Source organism: Glycine soja, chromosome 10 (assembly GCF_004193775.1).
Source record: "Glycine soja cultivar W05 chromosome 10, ASM419377v2, whole genome shotgun sequence".
Classification (NCBI taxonomy): Eukaryota; Viridiplantae; Streptophyta; class Magnoliopsida; order Fabales; family Fabaceae; genus Glycine; species Glycine soja.
In genome coordinates this window covers 4,594,400-4,618,083 of record NC_041011.1, presented here as the reverse complement: position 1 = coordinate 4,618,083, position 23,684 = coordinate 4,594,400, and the positions used below count along the sequence as shown (strand labels likewise).

The window sequence follows — 23,684 nt, the reverse complement described above, 5'->3', positions numbered from 1 at the left end:
ATCAATGGTGCTCCCTAGTGTAAGGTTTGCGTACACAATAGCCTATGGACCAAACCTAATCAAGTACTGATTGAAGTCCTATTTCTTAGCCAAACTGCATAGAAAGAAAGAAAGAAAGAGATGAGATCAAAATGCTTTGGCAAGGAAGGAGCATTGATTACCAATTTACTGGCTTTAGCTTATTTGTAGGATACAACTAAGGATCCATATCTTTGAAAATATGACTAAAAATCTTATAATAACTATGTAAGTTTTTAAAAAATGATTGCAAGTGAAACTGTCTAGAACAAATTAGACAGGGTTTAAGGTACAATTTGCTAGGGAGAGGAAAGGAAAAACAATGTGTCACATTCGTGCTTTACCTATATCTCCAAAAGCTCTTAACGGTTCAAAATTCCGAGAACTATATCGATCATTCTCTTTTCTTTCAAGCTCCACCGAGCAGTGGAGCCGCCTGTGGTATTTACATCCAACCTAAGACGCGCCTATGAGCATTAACGTGTCATGTCGCATTAGAAGCTGTCAAACAGGTACTTGTGAAACCTCTTCCTCCAATACAGTTGCAGTTTCTTCTTGTCGTTCAACGGGACCTTGAGGAGTTCCAAAGAGAGTGGCGAAAATCTGCCTATGGCATTGATCACAGAAATAGAAATAGGAGAAGTGGCCCTCGTTTGGAAGCTTATGGATAACAGCCTCTGGCAAAACCCTTTCTATATATTCCATCACTGATGGTGGGACCACCCTATCATCCAGTCCCTGTTAAAAGTATTGAAAAGAGAAAGGTAAGATTTACACTTACACCTAATAGCAAGTTGAACTTGATTAAAACATGAATAATCCTGGTACTAATACTAATACACAGCGGCATTTATCATCAAATTATTGTCTAAATCTTCCTGCCAAAATGTATTTTACATTTGAAATGAAATGATGATGTCAATTTTTTTATTGATTTAGTCTATACCTAAGTCTACACTAAAGTCTTTTGAACTACATAGAAGCACGACAATGAATGTTTGCTCCATGATGCCTTGCAAATTTGAAATATCAAAAAATGTATTCGAATATCCAATGCGATCAGCATCATTTTAGAAGAGTCGTTGAAGGTCAAGATTGAACTTTTTTTGGAGCTGTTGTTTAATGCAATAAGCTTAGCTACCATTTTTCTGACATGAAGAAGGTTTAATTGTCCTCCTTCGTGGAAGAGGGTGTTTACTACCACTTTTTGATCTAAAAACAACGGGTATGTATCTAAGCAATCTTTATACATTCCTATAACTTCCAAGACCTTCAACTATGCAGAATGCCAATTGCACATGAGTAACAACATATAAAATATTGTAAATAATGATACAAAAATACAAGTGTAGAATCCAAAGAACAATGAGTTAAAAGTTCAAACCTGCCATATATGTGTAAGGCCAAGAAATCCTGCTAATTCACAGTCCGCCTGACTGTACATGGATTTCAACCAAAGAAGTATGCCTCTTGTTTGACACTTCTTTTGCACATGAAGTTCCTTAAGGTCAAAACCCCAATTTGATACCTGCAGAACAGCTTCTTCTATAAATGGGCGTATGTTTCCCTGACGAACTGACTCCTCCACATCCCTCTGCCAAAATTCCTCAAATTCTGGTTCTTCAATCATAAGTTTATCCTGCACATGTGAAGTACATTATATTAACAATCATGGCAGAGCTAAATGTCTTTTACTCGCAGACAATTTTGCAAGCTGCTAGGGAATTGAATTTTTGTTACCTACCACTGTGTTTGTATTTAGATTTGAAATTGAGCTTTAATTTTATGTTAAATGTCAAAGTCACCAAACAAGGCAGGGCAGAGATGAAATTGACTTTCTCACAGACTGGTATTTTAATCATAACAATGAAAAAATATCTTGTCAGATGTGGCCAAGATGAAACTATTTCAAGCAATATACAATGAGAAAGTGCAATTACTCATTCTCTTCCATAATACTACAAGATTGAAGCCAACAATATTAAATAATGTTCTATAGCTTCAATATGTTAGCAAAAGCAATTTCAAGAAAGACAAATATATTGGATGGCTCCATAGTTTCTTGACCATATATATTGACAATTGAAAATCTGACATAGAAATCAGGGTGATTCGGTATCCAGCTGGTAAAGCATTGGGCTTCGAGTTAACATGTTAGCATGGACAGACAACTAACTGCACAAATTTGAACCAAATGCCAACAATTAGCTCTATTTGTTTGAAGCAGACACAAACCCACTCCAATCATACTATTGCAATACAGATAAGCCAGTTCATATTGATGAACAATGCAACATACTTCAAAAGTAATTATACTTGTTACATAATTCAAGTTATGACTTATGACACACTCACCTTCTTTCCTAGTGAGAAAGATAGCAGCTTATCAATCTCGTCATGCTTTTCAGGCAAGAAGCTTTTCCGATAGAAAAAAGTGAGAAGTTTTGGAAATCTACGAGCCAAGGAATACATCATTTTCCTCCTTTGCAGCCACTTCTCCCAAGTTCTCTTTGTCTCCTCCTTAGTCATGTCTGTGTCATATGGATTAATCATAGGAGCCAACATTGCTGCACCTGCAATTTGGACAATATAACAAGTTACATCAGATTCTGCAACGTGTCCCTTTTCTTTGTTTGAGGGTTGGAGGATAGATATACTAGAAAAGGGAGCAAACATTTTCAAAAAAGGTAGGTAACTAAATAGAAAATTGCTTTTATTGGTGTGATCTCAGCTGATTTTTTTTTTCAATTTCTTTCCCATTAACTTGTTAGAATAAGATGGAGTCACACATTAATAACTTCATTGACATTAGATTTGTATGTGCCCCAAAAGTTTAACATTATTAGTTTATCATAAGTCTCTCTCAGTCTACAAGCTGCATGGGAGGTAATAGGGTTAGAAACTTAGAAAGCCTTAATAGGACTATCACTTGTAGTTTTATAGAGAACCAAATCAAATTTCTCTGTATGAATTCAAAACAGCTGTTTTCATCAATAGATGATATTTTCTATGCTGGGTACAAGTGCAAATCTATAAACACATCTTCTAAACCAAGTTGCAACTTGCAAGAGGTTTGTGCCTAAACTATGTGCTCTATTCTCTAGGAAACACCTCAGATTTATCATTTTCTTTTTCTTTCATTGGGAAAAACAACTGTTAGTTTGTATTCTCTTTAGACATTCAAACAAGTCAGTTATTGTGTTTTAAATCAGATGATATGCCATTTTTTTAAATGTAAAAACTGATAGCATCACTATGCCCTCCCTGAGTTGTTTTAAACTCAAGTCAAACTATCTGTTACTTAGTACATACAGTAAGAATTAAGAACTCTAGATATTTTCATCTCAGGCACACGAGTCATTACTGAGACAAAAGGCGAGATCCAAGTGGATTAAGGAGGGTGATTGTAATTCTAGATGTTTTCATCTGCTGATAAACTCCAGGCGTAGAGCTAATTGTCTGAATGGAGTGTTGATTGATGGATCATGGAAGGATGAGCCGGCAATAGTTAAAGAGGAAATCAGGAGGTTTTTTTCACAACGTTTCCAGGAAAATGTACAAGAAAGACCAAGGTTGGATGGTATTTGCTTTCAGTCCATGGGCATTCAGCAGAATGACATGCTGGTGGAGCGCTTTACGGAGGATGAGGTCAAAAGGGCAGTATGGAGTTGCGGAAATGATAAAAGCCCAGACCCGGACGGACTTAATTTTAAATTCATCAAGCAATTTTGGGATATCATCAAATCAGACTTCCTAAGATTTTTTGATGAGTTTTATGTCAATGGAGTTTTTCCGAGGGTCTTGAATGCATCCTTTATAGCATTAATTCCAAAGCTAGTGGATCCTCAAGTGTTGAATCATTATAGACCAATCTCTTTGATAGGGTGTACCTATAAGATACTTGCTAAGGTCCTGGCTAACAGGCTGAAGAAGGTTATGCATCTCATCATTAATGAAAGACAGTCAACATTTATACAAGGTAAACATATGCTCCACAGTGTGATGATTGCAAATGAGGTGGTTGAAGAAGCCAAAAGGTGTCAAAAGCCATGCATTATTTTCAAGGTCGATTATGAGAAGGCGTACGATTCTGTGTCTTGGGAGTTTTTGACTTATATGATGACAAGAATGGGTTTTTGCACCAAATGGATCCAATGGATAGCTGGATGTCTAAAATCAGCATCGGTCTCGGTCTTGGTCAATGGCAGTCCATCATCTGAGTTCCTACCCCAAAGAGGACTCAGACAGGGGGATCCACTATCACCTCTACTATTTAACATTGTTGCGGAAGGACTTAATGGATTAATGTCCAAAGCAATAGAGAAAAGGCTATACAGGGGATTCTTAGTGGGCACACACAAAGTGGACATTAATCTCCTCCAGTATGCAGATGACACAATATTTTTTGGGGAGGCATCTATGGAGAATGTTAGAACTATTAAAGCTATCTTGAGGGCCCTTGAGCTTGCTTCGGGTTTAAAAATTAATTTTGCTAAAAGTAGTTGTGGGGCTTTTGGAGTGTCGGATTTGTGGATAAGTGGTGCAGCCAATTACCTCCATTGTAGCGTGATGTCTTTTCCTTTTACATATCTTGGTATACCTATTGGGGCCAATCCGCGAAGATGCCAAACATGGGACCCTATCGTTACTAAATGTGAGAGAAAATTAGTGAGATGGAAACAAAGACACCTATCGTTTGGGGGGAGAGTGACTCTAATAAATTCAGTGCTAACATCCATTCCTATCTATTTTTTCAGGGTACCTAAAAAAGTGGTGGACAAGTTAACAAGACTACAGAGGAATTTTTTATGGGGAGGTGCGTCGGAGCAAAACAAAATTGCTTGGATCCGATGGGAAACGGTGTGCTTGCCAAAAGATGGAGGTTTGGGGGTCAAAGACATCAGCTCTTTTAATATATCTCTGTTGGGTAAATGGAGGTGGAAGCTTTTTCAGAATCAGGGGGAGTTATGGGCTAGGGTAATTGAGTCAAAGTATGGTGGGTGGAGGAATCTAAATGAAGCAAGGTCAGCCAATAATGAATCTACATGGTGGAGGGACCTGAAGATTGTAGCTTAGCATCCTCAACAGGGACAATTGTTGAATAGCTCGATAGTGTGGAAGGTAGGGCGTGGGGATAAATTTAAATTTTGGGAGGACTCTTGGATAGGGGAAGATAACCATTTACTAGAGAAATACCCTAGGCTACACAGTATATCTCTTCAGCAAGATCATTTCATTCAGCAAATGGGAGACTTCAAAGATTCAGGGTAGGAATGGGATTTCAAATGGCGGAGACCATTGTTCGACAGTGAGATAGATATGGCGGTAACATTCTTAGAAGAACTCGAGGGGCACAGAATTCGGGCCCACAGTGCTGACCAGTGGGTATGGGTGGCAGATCCTAGTGGCCAGTATACGGTTAGGAGTGCATACACTGTACTTAGAGAGGACTTATTACAGGAGGACCAGGATGGTGAGTTCAAGGAGCTATGGAAGGTGAAGTTTCCATCTAAAGTAGCTGTGTTTGCATGGAGGTTACTTAAAGATAGGTTACCAACCAGAGACAACTTGAGGAGAAAGCATGTTGAGTTACAAGATTTTATGTGCCCTTTCTGCAGAACAATGGAAGAGAGCGCAAGTCACTTGTTTTTTCACTGCAGCAAAGTGTTTCCTTTATGGTGTGAAATGCTGTCTTGGGTAAATCTGGTGGGTGTCTTTCCACATCACCCAAGACATCATTTTCTGCCGCATATATATGGAGCATATGAAGGGATACAGCTGGACAGATGGAAAGGTTGGTGGTTAGCACTGACATGGACTATTTAGAAGCATAGAAATAGTATAGTTTTCTCCAATTCTGCCTTTAATGCAAATAAACTGGTGGATGATGCAGTGTTTCTGTTATGGACCTGGCTCAAAAACTTAGAGAAGGATTTCACCACCCACTATAATCTGTGGTCATCAAACCTAAGTGAAGGATTTCTCCGTAGATGAGGATTCGAATCTAGGCTTATTAATTGTACTAGTCTTACTATATGTTTTATTCTGGTTCATCAACCAAACTGTTATGGTGTTGAACTAGACCAGAATTGTAGTTTGTAATTTTAGTACCTCTGGTACTTTGTTAATATATATATATTATTTTTGGCTGATAAAAAAAAAAAAAAAAGAATTAAGAACTCTGACTTTCTCTGCAGGGTTTTCCACAATGCTTAATGTGAAGGATTTGGAAGGAAAAAGAATAGAAAGGAACTATGATAACTAGACTGTCGACTAGTCCAGACATATGCCCATTGGTTTCCCTTCTTTCCTATCACAAAACCTCAATCAGTTCAGGCCCTCGTGAAACAACAGCACATGAATGGAGGTTTCTGTGGTACACTTAAATGATTGACATCCCTGCCCAATTGGCAATATAATTGAACAATGGATTCTACATCCAGATACACCCAACATACAATAACTATGCCAACTGGCCAGGGGTATCACCAATTAGAGGTCTGATTGCATTCTTATTAGTGTCAGAGTGACCTCCAAGAATATTTTTTTACAAGCAATTTAAGGTATCTAGAAATTAGAAAGCTTTAAAAAGATGTACAACCTGCAATTTTCTCGGGAATATATCTGAGAGAAGCCCAAGCATGAATGCATCCACTAGAGTGGCACAGTAACCAGAATTTATCAGTAACATTGACAGCATTGACTAGATGCAGCACATCCATAGCTGATGAGTTGAGATTTCTGTTGGGATGAGGATCACTCTCCCCAAAACCAGGAAGATCATATGTGACCAGACGTATGCCGTACTCTTCAAGCAGTGATGCTTTGACTCCAGGTAAACCTTCCATTAAGGGGGGAAGAAAGTAGAATAAGATTGAAGGTAAAATCCAGCCTCTAGTCGTGCTCCTCATAAAGATTGTGCCCAATAAGATTTTCTTGTAGTTAAAATTTGCAACTTATATTTTACCTGCTAGTCTGGATGAAAGAAAAGAGTGTGGAGCAACAAGTGAAAATCTAGCTGTGTCAGCTGGAACACCTTGCTCGTGATAAGCCATGTATCTACCATCTGGAAGTAGCACGCGACTAGCACAAGGAGGATGTTGACGGACCTTCACCGCAGGGGCCACTGCTTCACGACTGGGATCTACACTTATAGCTGCAAAAAAAAACTCAAAAAAATGTCAATACCAAGCTAATACCATCAGGAAAAAGATCATTTGTAAGCAATAACAAAACTTGCTTCAAAATTTTGTAGAACATATGAGAGCTCAATAGCAATGCAGTTTTTTTTTAAAAAAAAAAAATCAATACATCACAAAGAAACGGTCCGAGAATCTATAGGTCCCTTCATTTATAATAATATATACATTTAGGCCCTGATTGGATAAACTTCACATAAGAAAACAAAAATTGAGCTTTAAAATCAGCTTATGCACTTATCTTTTATAGAAACTCTCTCATTTAACTTCTCCAAAAGTTGAAGTGCATAACTCATGGAAGAAACTCAATTTCTTTTTAATTTCTTATTTTCTTTTCTAATAAGTAATTAGGAGAAGTTTATCCAAACAATATCTTCTTTCGTACACTCTAGTCTAGTCTCCTCAATGGCCCATACCATGATTGGAACAAAAAAAAATAACAGTAAAGAACTAACAAATAACCGAAATAAAGTAAAACGAATTTATGTTTTTCATAACCAATGAAATAATAATAATAAGTAACACTCATTCTAACTCTCTTTCTGTTATTAGCTGAAATTTATTAAAAAAAATAAATAAATAAATAAATAAACTCCAAAATCATTATCGAGGTCAAATAGTGAAAAAACTGCATAATTACTAAGATTTTTAATAAATTTGAGCTTAGCATTCTTACCTGCAAGCGCGAGAATGAAAACGAAGAACACAACGGACCAAGCGTGGACGGGATCGCGATCCTCGGGGAGAAAGTCGTTGAGAAACCTCAGCCGCTTCGAAACCTTGGAACAAGGTCCACCGAACTTCCTAACCACATACGAATCCTCGTTCATCAAGTTCTGTCGCAGAATGTCCCTGAAGCCTCTCCCCAACTCCATGAGTATCTCGCACCACGCCATCACGAACCCCAAGGCCTGCTCCTTGAAGCTCTCCCCCGACTCGCTATGCGGCGCGTACACCTCAAACGACGTCGTTGTTGTTGTTGTTGTCGTCGTCGTCGGATCTCCACCGTAGAGCACTCCCGAATCCTCTATCAGACTGGGCAGCTCCTCCGTCCACGTGTCCCTCCCTCTCACATCCGCCATTTTGCTAATTTCTCTCTGAAACCAATAATAAAGTTAGTGAGTTACTCACTTATTATTCCTCTGCACACCCCCAAAGCGTGATCTAGAAGCAAAACCTTTTCATTAAATAATAATAATCCGACCAGTATTCAAAAAAGGACAAAAAGAGGAATATTAGAATTTCTCACTTTTCTGACGCTGGAACTTTTCTGCAACCCAAGGTCATTAGACTAATGCTATTCAAACACTATATAATGGCAAGTTTATTAAATGAGTTTAGTTTTTCTGCCAAGAAAATTCTTTATATTCCTTATTATATTATTTAAAAAATTAGATTCAAGTTGACGACGAAGATATGGCCACGTCAGGCACGATAGGAATCCACGTGAAACCAACGTCTCACGCATTATTGTTAGGTCACTCAACAGTTGTCCATTATTACACTATTATTATGGTTGTTGGGGGCTAAATTTAAAGCTGTAATAATTATTTATATTAAGGTTTAATTATGTTTGTAGTCACTCAAATATGCTATTCTTTATTGACAATATGGTGGTGTGACAATGATAAGAATTATAATGATGATGGTGATATAATTAAGAAGAAATCACATGACATAAGATTTTTTTTTCTATCATTAGATGGTATAATAATGAAAGGGTGGAGTAAGTGGATCCCATTGTGTGTTTGTGAATGTGCATGTGTGTGAGATAAATAACAATGGAGGAGGCTTCCGGCTTCTTTCAAAGATGAGGAACTTGGTATAATTTGAAAACTTTTAATCCTTGTGTAATTTTTATGTTTGTTTTTATAATTTTGTAATTAGGACTTCATTGGACCTTAGTTGTGTTGGTTTATGAGTCATGGAATCATGGGCCTAACTAGTTGAATGGCCTCTAAAAAAAATAGTCAAATGACCTAGTTGTTAGATGTATGTATATATACTTGCTTAAAAGAATGTATATACACACTTTTTTTCTAACAACATGCAAAAACTTCTGGCTCATTTTATGTTTTTGGGTGAATGAATAACACATCAAATAGGCTTAAAAACCTCTGAAAAAACCAACTTGAGACGACAATAAAATTAGAAGTAAAGGGAAAAAAAACATGATAATTAACGTCGGAAAGAGCAAGGATCTGATGTTGAGAGTCCATGATAAGAAAATGGACTATTGATTAATCTAAAGGCTATCTTTAATGGTCCACTGTAAACCATTTGAACCACTTGACCATGGTAGACACCGTCTTAATTGTTTTCAAACTGCACAAAGTGATTAGTATTTTGCTAGTAATGGTGTTCTCCTCTTTTGGTTTTTGAATTAAACCACTGTATTTTTATCATAACAATCTTTATTTGTAGTGAATTGTTATTTAACTTATCAATCATGCTACGATTATATCATCTCATCCATTTCTAGTCTTTTCCCTTTTGATTTTTAATTTCTTCGCTTTAGGGCTTCATCAGTGTTGTGTGTGTTTATGAAAAGGAACTAAAAAATCTATATTTTCATAATTGAGAATCTAAAAAAATAAATTTAAATTTGAAAGATCAAATATAAAAATAATCCAAATTTATTAGACCCAAAACATATACAAGGCTATATATTTAGCGTATGTTTGAATACACAATACATGGTGCGATCATATCAAATTGATTTGTTTTTCATGCTCGCAATAAAGCAATTCTTTGTTGCTTTTAACTTTTCAATTACGGACCATAACTTTTGCTGTTGGAATCGATTATGAAGGATATCCAAACCGGCAAAGAAAAAATAATAAATAAAATGTTACCTACTATCCGATGCTAATGTAAATAGCAGATACATAGGTCTTCTCAAATGCAATTTGCCAAATAGAAAACGATGTTAGTGTTTGGGGGCCTGGCCCCCCTCACTTTTTCTAATTAATTTTTTATGATATAGAATTATAATATTTTTATTTAATAAGATACAATTTTGCAGATAATAACATTTTAGTATTTTTTAACATAAAGATATTCTTTCTTTTTTTAAAATGAACATTTTTATTCTTAAAGTAGAGATAATTGCATTCTTTTTATATCCTTTTAGACATATATTCTCCTACTTTCTAACAATTGAAGTACATTATTCTTGGTTGTTAGTTAATTTCACTGGGATCAACAATATATGTTGATTGTTTATTCTCAACATATATGTTAAAGTATCACTTGTTATATTATTTTTGTTAAGAAAAATATTTATTTTAAAAAATAAATTGCTGAAAATTTTAATGCAGGTTTAATTATAAATAATTTTATAATATCCAAGAGATATATTTTGATGTATTATTAATGTAATGAATGCTTTATAATATATAATTATGAATATTTTATATAAAATTTTATACATATATATAGTTTAGATGAACTGTTACCCCCTAGACGGATATAAGGGGCGGCAGCCAGGGCTTCAAATCACCCATCCTCAAATTGCTTTAATTATCTATGTAATAATATATTTTTTAAAAATATTGTTAATAATATATAATTATAATTAATAATAAATATACTACTTCCAGTATAAGTAATATATACTAGTTAGTATATAATAATATATACCAATTAATAATATATATACTACTTCCAATAAAATAAAATATATTAATTAAAAATCTGATAATTAATACATGTTACAATTGATTATATACTAAACTTTTTAATACAGAAAAAATATTAATCTTTTTAATAATATATATTGCTATTAATTATAATTTATCCTTGAGATATACATGTTAATTAATAGATCTAATAAGAATGACATATTTATTTGAGTTTTCGTCAATTGCTATTATCTAGGCTAATTATAATTTGTTTATTATTGGAAGTCTCATTTATTTATTTATATATCTAATTATTAACATTATATTATAAATATATTTATATATATTATATATAATTATTATAAAACTTGATGAGTTTTAATTAGTTATTATTATATTTGATGTGTTTACTTTTTTATTTATTGTGAGTCCTATTTAAATGTAATTATGTTTGTGAGATAAAAAAATCTTTCAAAACTTAAAAAAATTATACAAGTTATAATAAATGTATTTTCTTGTACCATTTAAAATAAAAAAAATTAATTTTATGTGTAAAACTAATAAATAGTTTTATAATAAAATAATTTTCTTGTATCATTCAAGAAAGTTACTATTTATCCTATGATTAACATAGAGAGCATAACCCGTTAACTCCTGTTTTGAGAGATTCTAGACATTGTTTTTTCATTACGATTTGCTTCACTGCCTCCCATATCATTGTCCTTAATTGTTAACATTAACAACATAGGTGAGGGATTTTAAAAAAAACATGTGACTATCACTCAATAAATAAAAATAACAATACAGGTATCTCCTCTCTTCTCTTCAAATAAAAAAGGTATCTCTCCTCTTTGTGTTGCTGATGAACTAAATTTCTTATCCACAATAAGACAGATAGTTTCAAAGAAATTAGTTGGTTCAAACCAGTACTGTTATGATCACCAGAGGACTTGATTGATGTAATATAGATTTTTTATTTACCTCTTTTCTGTCAAGATTTTGAATGTGAATGATATAAATCGAGTTTAATTACACTCTCACTAGTATTGTCATTCTAGCTAAGAAATGCAAATTATATTATCTGACTTTGGAAAAGTTGCACAGTACACACGTTCAATGCCTTAAATTGAAAAACTTATATTACCTAGAGTATATATATACATAGCGATTAGCGAATAGGAAACATATTTAAATCAATTCTTTTTATCTCTTTTCTCCATTCACTCCATCCACTCCACAGTGAGGTAAGTTAATTAATGGTTTTCCCCCACACAATAAATATGCACGACATGATTTAAAAGGTAATAAGTATAGGTGAACTCCAATTGAAAGTAAAAAAGGTACATTGTTTCAACACACAAACGAAACCAACTGCAACGGTGAGAGGCTGGTGTTGGTTTCTTAAATGGAAAAGTATCAACGTGCATTAATTCCATTTTGAGTAGATTTGGGTGGTAGGAAAAGAAATAGGAAAAACAAAAAAAGTAGGATCATACACATAATAAGTTGTATGATACTACCTTTGGTCTTTATATATATATATATATATATATATATATATATATAAGATAGTAACTCATAAGAAAGAAAAAGAGAAACTTGATTATAGAGTTTTTATATTATTCAACCCTTCTCTAAATCAAGACTTTCAATGTGGATTGTGGTTTTTACATTCTCACTAGTATTGATGTTCTGAGCTAAGAAAATGAAAAATTACATTATCTGATTTTGAAAAAAAAGTTTCCACAACACGTTCAATGCCTTCTGATTCAAGTGTCTGTTTGATCATCTGAGCGTCCTCTAGTTTCTTAGTGTAGTTCAGCACCCATTGATCTAAAGAACGTTAGAAAAGTAATCAACTTGACCATCTCATTGTATTTATCTTCAAGGACACGTTTTGCACCAGCTAGCTTCATTTGCAACACGTTTTTGACGTCATAGTTAATCAGCAACTTGCATCATCTTCCTTCTCTTCTTCCACTTCCTCCCTCGCAATTCGCAATCTTTCATTGAATCACATAAACTTTTTCCTCTTCAAGATTCCGCAACATGTATTCAACTTTTTCTTAGATGACTTCTAAGCTTCCTGCTATATGCATGCATGGTAGTAAACTCATTGGATGGTACAGTTCATTAAGACCAGGGTTCCATTTTGTCGCCTCTTCTTTTGAACATTTAAGACATGACAGAGAAATCCAAGCTGAGGAAAAATAAAACCATAAAGAACAGTTTAGAAGGTAGAATCTCTGCTTATGAAAAAAAAATAGAAGGTAGAATTTCTAAATATTGTTTACACGAGGAAAAAAATAATGATAATGTATTTAAGTTTCATTTCTTACTTATAGGCATGATGGACCAATAATTCATGGTTTATTATTTTCACTTGATAAATTGATTGGATATTATATTATATATCCACCTTCCTCGTTCCAATATTCCATCTCCCCTTTATTTATTTTTTTCTTCTTTCTTCATTTTTCATATCATTTATTATATTTATTATTTTCTCTTTTTTCTTATTATAATTTAATTTTTGATTCTATCACACTATTCCTTTCACTCACACACCTCAAAAGTAGGTGTACGATCTAACTTTTTCCAAACTTTTACCCAAGATATCAAAAATAGAATCAGTGATACGTACGTGCAAGATTTTGGGAAAAGATAATGAAGGTGAGCTTCATAACTCTAGCTTGACTAAAATGGTCTTCAATTATTAAAAACAAAAATGTTTTATTTAGACACCACGAGAGAGCACTTAACTCTTGGTGTAAACCAAACAAGCCCTTAAGCTAATGAACAAATTGAAGTTTGAGTTGGAATATGGATTTCGAATGAAGGAAGAGAAATTGAAAACAGAAAAAAAAATGATAGGAAAACAAACAGCCAACGCATAAAAGAAACAATTATTTAAACATTAATTAATTTCACTTCTAAAATTGAAAGATAAAAACAAAGAAACATAGACTCTGATTGAATTTAGTTTTTTTTAGATTATATATATTTTTTAAGAGACTAAGAATATTCATATAATGGTGCTGCTGTCTCTTTTAGCAAAAGATTTTTTCATACACAAACTTCAATAATTCAAAATCTTATTTAAAGACAAGCAAAGATATACACTACTTAAATCATCCATGTTGTTCATAAACATAAGCTTTGTTTTTTCCACATATAAATATCAAAATGCAACCCTAAAAATGTTGATCAGAACAAAAAAAGAAACATTCACACTATACAAAACAGGATTAATATAAACTTTCCAGCCTGAAAAAACTAGGTTATATATACAATTTCTTTAAAAAAAAAACTTCGTACCCCATTGCCCGGAGGCTCTTCGCTATACGAAGGTATGGGGGAGGGATGTTGTACGCAGCCTTACCCTTGCATATGCAAAGAGACTGTTTCCGGATTCGAACCCATGACCAACAAATCACCAAGGCACAACTTTACCGCTGATAAGGATAAAGTTTTTTGAAGTTAAATCTAATTTTTTGGCTTCAGCCAAGCATCAAAGAAATTAAATTCAAAGATTAATCAGAGTGTCAAAAACACAAAAACCATATTTCTTATACGTTTACCACCAACAAAAGAATATATTGAAACAGAAACCAAGTCACAATCAATCAGAGAAGAGTGGCCATTGATGTATACCTTTCACATGTACGAACGAAAATACCCATGTTTCAAAAGCAGCACCGGCATCCCCTTAGACCTCATAAACCCCTGATCAAGGATTTTTTTTTTTGTTGGTCGTCAAGAACCAAAAACAATAAAGAGCTGAAAAATGTTAAACAAACATCCAAAAATGGGGTGTATGTTCTGAAAGAAGAGGGGAAGTAAAAAATACTAATAGATATACCAAATGGTGTGATATAAATTAAAGAAAGAGAGATGAATATTTAATTAAGAAGAAGAAAATAAAGAGAAAGATCTAGCTAAATGGCTGAGGGTATGGCGCATGTGCAAATGAAGCTAGTTGATGCAAAACTTTGTCCTTGAAGATGAATAGAATGAGAGGGCCCAGTTGATTGCTTTTCTATGGTTTTTTACATCAAGGGGTGCTGAACTACACCTAGCAACTAGAGGACGCTCAGTTGATCAAACAGGCAGTTGAATCAGTAGGCATATTCAACGTATTTTGAAACTTAATTTCTCAAATTTCAGATTTATATAATTTTCATTTTTTTTAATTAGGGCACCAGAAAGAAAACAGTACTAGTGGAGGGTGCATGAATATTGGAGTCTTGATGAAGTAGAAGAGTTGAACAAAAACTCTACACTACTGCATCAAGTCCCTTCGATAATAATTATCATGACAGCGGTTTGAACAAATTAATTCCTTGGAAACTAACTATATGTTATATCATATATATAGGCATGTTTTGGATACAAGTCATAAGTGTTTTTTTACTAAAAATATAGAGGCTTTTTTTTGGTAAAGAGAGTGGAGAAGAATTAATATAGTGAAAAGGCATGCATGTCTAAGACATGGGACAACAGTAGTTTCTTCGATTTGCAAAATCTTTTCAACGTAGAAGGGCAAATGATGGTTATTACTATATATACAAACAGAAAGAGTTTAATATTGGGAGACTTTCAAGAGGCTCAGATCAGAGTGAGACCACTACTTTATGCAAGCGTGACTACTTCTTCTCTAGGTAAAAGGATAGCTTAAGAACCTAGAAATTATTCGGACAAGGAAACTCAACACATATACAATATGAACCCACAGAAACTCATATATATATATAAAGACACGATTCGGATACCAGAACACGTGAACAGGGAGACAGGCTGAATTTTATTATCAATATATTATATATTATATAAAGTATTTTTTTAATTTATTTTAATATCAACCGATGAATTTGTTTAAACTTAAAAAAATAATTTTAAAATAAGTGTTTTAAAAAATATATTTATTTAAGAAACATATAAAATTTACTTTTTAAAAAAATTAAGAATATTTATTTTAACTAAAAACAATTTAGACAAATACATAAAAAATAAAAATCTGTTTATTTATATATATATTTTAAATAAGCTTAAACACGCTGACACTAAAATAATTTATTTTAACTACAACTATATACTTTAAAATTATTTTTTAATATAACCATATATTTCAAAATTGTATTTTTTAAAATATACTTCAAAAAATCCTTTCATACTCGCTGATACTAGCTTGTACTAGTGGTATGCATTGAGCCCCTAAAAGTGTAAAAATTCAGACATATCAATCTTAAAAGTGTAATTCAAGTTTTTAAGGTTGTTTTCATGGAAATGAACCCAAATTCGTTGCCTCAATGTTCAAAAGCTAAAATAATTCCCTCAATAAAAACAACTTAATCTCATTGTGGTACTTGAAATTTACAACTTATGACAAATAAATTCTTTTTCGACATACAAATTGTTATCACACTGACAACATCAAACCATTCTCAAACCCTAAACAATCCACATACAAGTATTAGATCCAACAACAACAAAAAAAAACACAATATTGTATAGTCTTCAAGTCCTTTTTGCAAGCCATCAATCTTCATTCTCATGTCTCCAATCAACCTAGCTATCTTCATAATGATGGACCATTACTAGACAAAGAGCATTTACCATGGCTATCACCACCATTGCTTCTTTTTCCCCCAAAACAATCTTGTGACTCTCCACCCATTTTTTATGATTTTCAAGTTTTCGTAGAACAAGAAGAATGCTACAAAGAGTTTTGGGTTTGGGAGAGGAAGAAGGTGGAAAGGAAGATATAAAGGAGGAGGGTGGTCATTATAGCCGTTGGGGGGGAAGGGGGTTCTAAAGAAAAGGAGAGTTTGATGTAATTTTTTTACCCAAAGTTCAAAAATGACAAAATGGTTCATCGACTATACCATAACAAATTAGTCTTGTTGAGTCAAAATCTCATTTGACAATCTTTTGTATCGACAAATGAGTCATCGCATGTCACATTAGCCTGAACGTTAGAGATAACAAATCAAACTAACGATAAGATTAATATGTCAATATTTTTACACTTTCAAGGATAAAAAAAATAGTTTTGCATCTTTCAGGACTTATATGTCAGCGAATCACTTTCAATGACCAAATTGAGAATTTATCCAAGAAACAAGCTTACACTTATGCTTGATGACTACATCAATTTATCACTGATCATGAATATGTTTTAGAAGTAAGAAATTGAGCAAGATAATAAAGAAAATACCAAAAAAAAAGTCATTGATTCAATCAATAGACATCTAAAAAATAAAAATATAAAATCCATCTAGACAATTATATATCATCATTTTTTTAAAATACAATATTTATACTTTGATGTTCTAATGCATTAAATTATATTAATAATCTATCAAAACATAAAATGTATTTCTAAATTATATGTCACAAAAATAATCAATGATTTAGTTTATACTAATTTTTAACAATTTTTTTTCAATATATACCAACAAAATTAGTCAATAAAAGATCATCTTTTATATTATTACTAAGTGCAGTCTTCTAACTAAAACATTAAATAAATACTCATGTCTCTTTTCAATATGGCAACATTACAATGCCTACAATTATGCATTTACTTGAAAATTATAATAATTTTCAATCAATCCAATGTTGGCCCTTGTTTATATGAGATTTGAAAAAAAAAAACTTTTTTTCTCCAAGAAAATAAGATTTAACAAAACCAAACAAAAAATTGTTTATATAATAACTAAATTTTAATTAAATATAATATTTAGATAAATTACTATTATTTTATAATTTAAAAATCTAGGAGATAAATTTGATTATATAATAACTAAAATTTAATAAATATAATATTGAGATAAGATTTCTTAAAAGAAATATTACTATTGATATTATAATTAGAAAAGTTAAGAGATAAAACTAATTATACTATAATTTTAATTTAATAAAATACAATATTCAGTTATAAATCAGATTTTTTATTGAATAAAAAACCAAATTTTGTTAAAATAAACAAATAATAACCTATTAATTTTTTAATTAAAAAAAATCAGCCCAACATTCGTCCGCACCTGCTTATAGAAGAACTCAATTAACTTTTAAGTGTGTTTGCTTTGCAGTTATCACAACTTCCAAAGCACTCAAAGAGAGAAACGTGAGTCATGATGGATTTGCTCAAACATTAGTTTGAACATTTTTAAAGTATAAACAAACACACTATAACTTTTTTAACTCTACGTATACTTACAGATCAAACCAAAACTACTTTTCTTTATCGTATTAAATCTTATATATATAACTACACTCTTGCTTTTGGACAAAAATATACATTTTGAAAATCTTGAAGAATAATTTTTACCTCCCTTGAGCTTAGTATTTGAAGGGTTGTAGACCGTCTTAATCAAGTGATACCTTGGTTGAGATACAACAAACTATATTTGTCTTTCAGACTCAGTGTTGAAGAGTTGTGAATTATCTCAACCAATCAATTTCTAATTCAGTCTGAAATTAATTTAGCAATCATTTTTCTCACTTTTAACTGAAATTTCAGTCTCTAAAATCATTTTTTCCTTATAGTACAACCGTAAATATTACTACTATCTTAATTATTTGCAAGAAGAATTTATTAATCTTCATTAACCTCCATTAATCTGTTGCGTCTATTAGCCTAAAATCCCCTCTTCCAATTAATAAAAGTCCCTTTAAATAGACTTGGAGTCACAAAAGCAAAGGACAAGTACCATATCTAGCGTATAGAGGTTACCCTTAAAACGTAGAGAATCGAGCACCTGTTCTAGCAATTACTCCGGCGAGAATGGTTTTAATATTTATCAAGAGAAACATATCTTTTATTGTAATTTTATTTTAAAAAAAAAGTGCTTTTATGTTGTTACATTTAGATTTAAACTAATTAAAATGGTCTTTCTTTATACTCCCTCCATTCAAATTATACGAAGTTTAAAGTTTTGACACATGTATTAATTAATGAATACAATTAATTTATTGAATTTTAAATAAAACATTAAATAATTTCTTAATATATATTTTATCTTTTTAATTAATAACTCATTTATTTTTCTTATATATTACTTCACTAAGTATTGATTAAGAGTAATTTTGAAAAAAAAAATATTTAATGCAACATCAATTTTATAAAATGACATATATTTTAAAATAAATCTTTTTCTATAATCTAGAATGAATGAAGTATTTTTTTAGGCTATAAAATGATTTTTCTAAATCAACGTGTTTTTTATATTTGTAGTGAACCATATATATAGCTTCTGCTTAACATAAAAATCTTTGAAAATTTTTCTTTTTTTTATAATCTCAAAATAGTTATTTATTTGTTTTTATAACCAAAAACTACATGAAACTTCTTATTTAGTATCCAATTAATCTTCTCACTGAATTTATCTATTTTTATATAAAATGATACTTTTAATTGTGACTTTATATCTAAATAGAGGAATCGAATCTCAAATTTTAGTTAAATGATCCAAATGATAAATTAATTAGTTGTAACCATAACTTTTGATTATCTAAAAAATAGTTAAAACAACTAAACTGTTTAATAAGTATGATAGTGAGAGACGCATTACGTATATATGTAACTAGTATTGGAATTTTTACGATGCATAATTTTTTTTAGTAAATATAAAAGTGAGAGAAAAAAAAGAATAAAATATTAAAATTATTTAGAAAAATAATAAAATATATTAAAAATAGAAAAAAATGTAAATAATTAGGTCGTTGACACTTGATATAAATAATTTTATTTAAATTAATATCTTAATTTTAATTTTATTTAATATATTTATATTTAATATATATTTTATATTTTTTTATATTTAATTTAATATTTTGTATATTTTTTCTTAATGTTAAGGATTTTTTGCTAATTATAATACATTCCAACGAGCTTCCTTTAAAGTCGTACATATATTTATAATTTCATTTTATTAGTGTTTCATTTATAGAAAATATATTAAATAAAAAATAAAAAAATATACAAAATTATAAAAAAAATATTAAATAAAATAATATACACAAATATAGAAAATATTAAATAAAAAATAATATTTTAAATAAAAAAAAATATACGACTTTGTATGTTGTTTTTAGTTTTATTTAATATTTTCTATATTTTATAAATTGTTTTATTTAATATTTTATACTTTTTTATTTAATATTTTGTATATTATTATATTTAATATATTTTCTATAAAATGAAATTGTAGTTATATAGACAACTTTAAAGTCGAGCTAGTTAAAATGTACTACAATTAAAAAATATTAAATAAAATAATATATAGAAATATTAAATAAAAAAATATTAATTTAAATAAAATTAATCAGAACTTTAAAGTCATAAATAGTTTCTGATTTCAAGATCGCATTAAGAATTCTTAAAAATTTTACGATGAAAAGAAAAAAAAAACAAAAATCATAAAGTGATTGATGACTTTTAAATTAGAAGTTATAAATATCTTTTGACTTATATTTTTTAAATATTATTTTAAAATTTACTCATTAGGAGAAAAAAACTACCAGCGACTTATATTAAAAGTGATTTATGACTTTTAAATTAGTAGTTATAAATATGTTTTGACTTATATTTTTTTAAAATTTACTCATTAGGAGAAAAAAACTACCCCTTAAAAAGTGGATTGTCCATATAAATAAATAAGTAAGGTTGAAATGCCGGGACCATGGTCCGTGGCTACTTTGAAATGCTGGGACCAGTGTCGTACTTGACCATGCAGCAGGAAAACTGGCACGACGTCGTGTCGCTTTCATTGTAAATACAATATGGTCCTGTTCAGTCTTCTAGTTCGCGTCTATGTCCAAAGGAAAATGTTTTTTAAATAAAATAAAATAAAAAACTGAATACTAAAACGTGATTTAGTTTTACATTAAATAAATATTTACATATTTAGTTTTAAATCAAAAAATTAATTTAAATAAATATTTACTTTGGTTTCGTTTTCCAATCTATTTATCTATATCAAAAAAAGAGAATGAATCACCTAATAGATATATTGATGTGACACATGTCAATGTCAGATATGATATATGTACATGTTGGTCATTCAATATTTTTTAAATATGATTTAATGATAGAGATAAAAAAATAAAAGATTTTAAAATTATACGGATGATTCAAACTTTTTTTAGGGATAGAAAATGAAAAAAATATTAAATTACAATAACATAAAATTTATTTAAGCCTATTTATAAAGTGAAAAATAAGAGAGAGAAATATAAGTATTATAAGTGATATAATGCGATAAAAAGAGAAAAATAGAAATAAATGATAAGTGCTAATTAGATATTTTTAAAAAAATAAGTGTCTAAATATCATTATTAATTTTAAATATATCATTACTTAAAAATTTTTGTAACTTTTTAAAAAAAATTGCATGATTTTAGTGTAAGACTACACAATCTTCAAATTAGATTAATTAAACAATTGAAAACTTTGGATGATGATAAATTTAAAATTATATATAATTATTTTATTGTTGAAAGTAGTTCTTTGAATTTAAAACTACTCAAATCTTATTTGATATTAAGCATGATGAAGGATATATTGAATGAATTTGTCATTTTATATATTAATAATGGATGGTTAAAAATACTTAACCGTAAAATCTTGATCGATAATTTTGTAGTTGATAAAAATAAAATAAAAATGTTAAGTTGTATTAAATTAAGCATTGAATATAAGTTTTGCTTAAGACTTTAAATTTCTAGACACGACACATAATTCACGAGAAAATACTATTCTTATTAACAACGGTAGATGTTGAATCACTTTGAATTTGAATGTAATTATCATGTACTATTACAAGACACTTTGACTCTATTTTACTATAAGGACTAAGGAGTTAACTGATCATGCATAGCAAGTTAGCGATTAATAATTTTGAATCACTTTCACGTAAAATTGTGTAATTTTAAAAATTGAGAGTCAAAGTTGTGGATTTAAAAATACGAGGATACGAATTGTCAAATTGCAGATTATAAACTAAATTGCAATTTGTTCAAATTATTTTAAAAAAAAATAGAGAAAACAAACAAGCTATTCAGTACTAGTATTAGTTTGTAAAAGCTTTTTCGGTTTTAGGTCCAGCTATTCAATGCTATTGAATTATGTAGGTGATGATGGACCAAAAATCCATTTGGTAGTATAGATTCTTTTATTGAAGTCTCTGCTGGCATGCTATTTTGATAAATTTTTATTATGTTTATAATATCATATACATTTTAATAATATGTTATAAAATTCAAATTCATGTTTTAATATTCACATTTATTTTATTTTATTTTATAAGATAATTTTGTAAAATTGTATGACAAAGTGTAACTATTCCACTTTTACACATTCATAATTAAATCAAAATTTTCATTTTTATGAACCAAGGGTCTGTTCGATATAGACAAAATAAATGTAAAGAAAAAACATTAAGATAAAAATTTAAAATAAAAATATGAGTCTTTCATTCTTTTACTGTTTATTTTTTTTTTTCCACTTTCTTTCTCTTCAAACAAAAGCATTCTAAATTATCACCAAATCATATATTTAAAAGACTAAAATAGTAATTTTCCAATTAAAATCACGTTTTAGTATTCACTTTTTTTATATTTAAAAAACATTTTCCTTTGGACATAGACGCGAACTAGAAGACTGAACAGGACCATATTGTATTTACAATGAAAGCGACACGACGTCGTGCCAGTTTTCCTGCTGCATGGTCAAGTACGACACTGGTCCCAGCATTTCAAAGTAGCCACGGACCATGGTCCCGGCATTTCAACCTTACTTATTTATTTATATGGCCAATCCACTTTTTAAGGGGTAGTTTTTTTCTCCTAATCAGTAAATTTTTAAAAAATATAAGTCAAAAGATATTTATAACTTCTAATTTAAAAGTCATAAATCACTTTTAAATTAATTTTTTAATGTAAAACTAAATATATAAATATTTATTTGGTAAAATTACAAATTTGATCTCCCAGTTTATCTTTAGTTTCAATTTTGGTCTCCAGTAATTTAATTCACAAATTTGGTCTTTTATTTTATAAAATAGTGTAATATTGTCTTATAGATCACAATTGAACGTTAACCGTTTTAATAAGTGATGTTGACTACCACGTGTCACGTTCTTATTGAATTATGATTGTCACATGTCATGTTCTAATTGAATGTCAACTCCATACAAGATGAAATGAATTGTTGTTTTCATTGACCAATGAGAACATGACGCGTGACAATCATAATCCAATAATAACGTGACACATGACTGTCAACATCACTCGTTAACGGTTAACGTTCAATCGTGGCCTAGGAGACTAATATTGCACAACCAAATTTGTGAATTAAATTATTGGGGGACCAAATTCGAAACTGAAGATAAATTGGAGGACCAAAAATACAATTTTGCCTATTTATTTTAAATTAAGCTAGTATTTTAATGCGATTTTGTATAATCAATTATGTACTACCAATTTAGAAGGATATTGATGCCAATTTGATTGATATTTTAGTAAAAAATTGCACGATTTATTTCTCTTCTTTTTTATTATACCATTAATTTATTATTGTTTTTATTTTTCATAATAGTTTTTGTTTCATTTTTTTTCCACTCATTCCGAACCTCTTTGAGGGGTTTAAGAGGTGGGTTTGATGAAACAATCTATTCATTAATCCCATAACTTAGCAAAATAACATAGTCTATTGAAGAGGAAAGCAACTCTCTTTTGATCCTTAATATCTACAAAAAGAAAACTGGAGGAGTGGAGGTTATTGAAAAAGGATTGCATTGTGTTAGCATACTTGTCTCTTTTCTTTGGTGAATTAATGGAA

The 23,684-nt window shown here is 30.5% G+C and overlaps 1 protein-coding gene and 1 long non-coding RNA gene across 3 annotated transcripts; both read right to left on the bottom strand.

Annotated features, from left to right (window-relative positions):
* Positions 1-132: 132 nt before the first annotated feature.
* LOC114371124 lies at positions 133-8,543 on the bottom strand. Of its 2 annotated transcripts, XM_028328552.1 has the most exons (7): positions 8,467-8,543; positions 7,894-8,314; positions 6,986-7,174; positions 6,620-6,859; positions 2,374-2,591; positions 1,403-1,657; positions 133-756 (listed from the first exon to the last, which is right to left on the bottom strand). In XM_028328552.1, exons 2-7 carry the CDS (start codon positions 8,297-8,299, stop codon positions 523-525), a joined length of 1,542 nt encoding a protein of 513 aa, XP_028184353.1. In that variant the 5' UTR covers positions 8,300-8,314; positions 8,467-8,543; the 3' UTR covers positions 133-522. The 2 variants fall into 2 exon arrangements, with proteins under 2 accessions (XP_028184353.1, XP_028184351.1); XM_028328550.1 differs by lacking the exon at positions 8,467-8,543 and having other exon boundaries at positions 7,894-8,380.
* A 3,883-nt stretch (positions 8,544-12,426) lies between these two features.
* On the bottom strand, positions 12,427-15,546 carry LOC114370787. The gene is made up of 2 exons (XR_003657924.1): positions 14,495-15,546; positions 12,427-13,040 (listed from the first exon to the last, which is right to left on the bottom strand). It is a non-coding gene; the product is annotated as an uncharacterized LOC114370787 (long non-coding RNA).
* Positions 15,547-23,684: the final 8,138 nt, after the last annotated feature.

Bases quoted from the DNA above. Each gene is read 5' to 3' on its own strand.
- LOC114371124 (XM_028328552.1), bottom strand. From the start codon at position 8,299: ATGGCGGATGTGAGAGGGAGGGACACGTGGACGGAGGAGCTGCCCAGT. The intron at 6,860-6,985 runs GTAAAATATAAG...CCTTAATGGAAG, and splicing joins TCTTTCATCCAGACTAGCAG to GTTTACCTGGAGTCAAAGCA. The intron at 1,658-2,373 runs GTGAGTGTGTCA...TCACATGTGCAG, and splicing joins CTTTCTCACTAGGAAAGAAG to GATAAACTTATGATTGAAGA.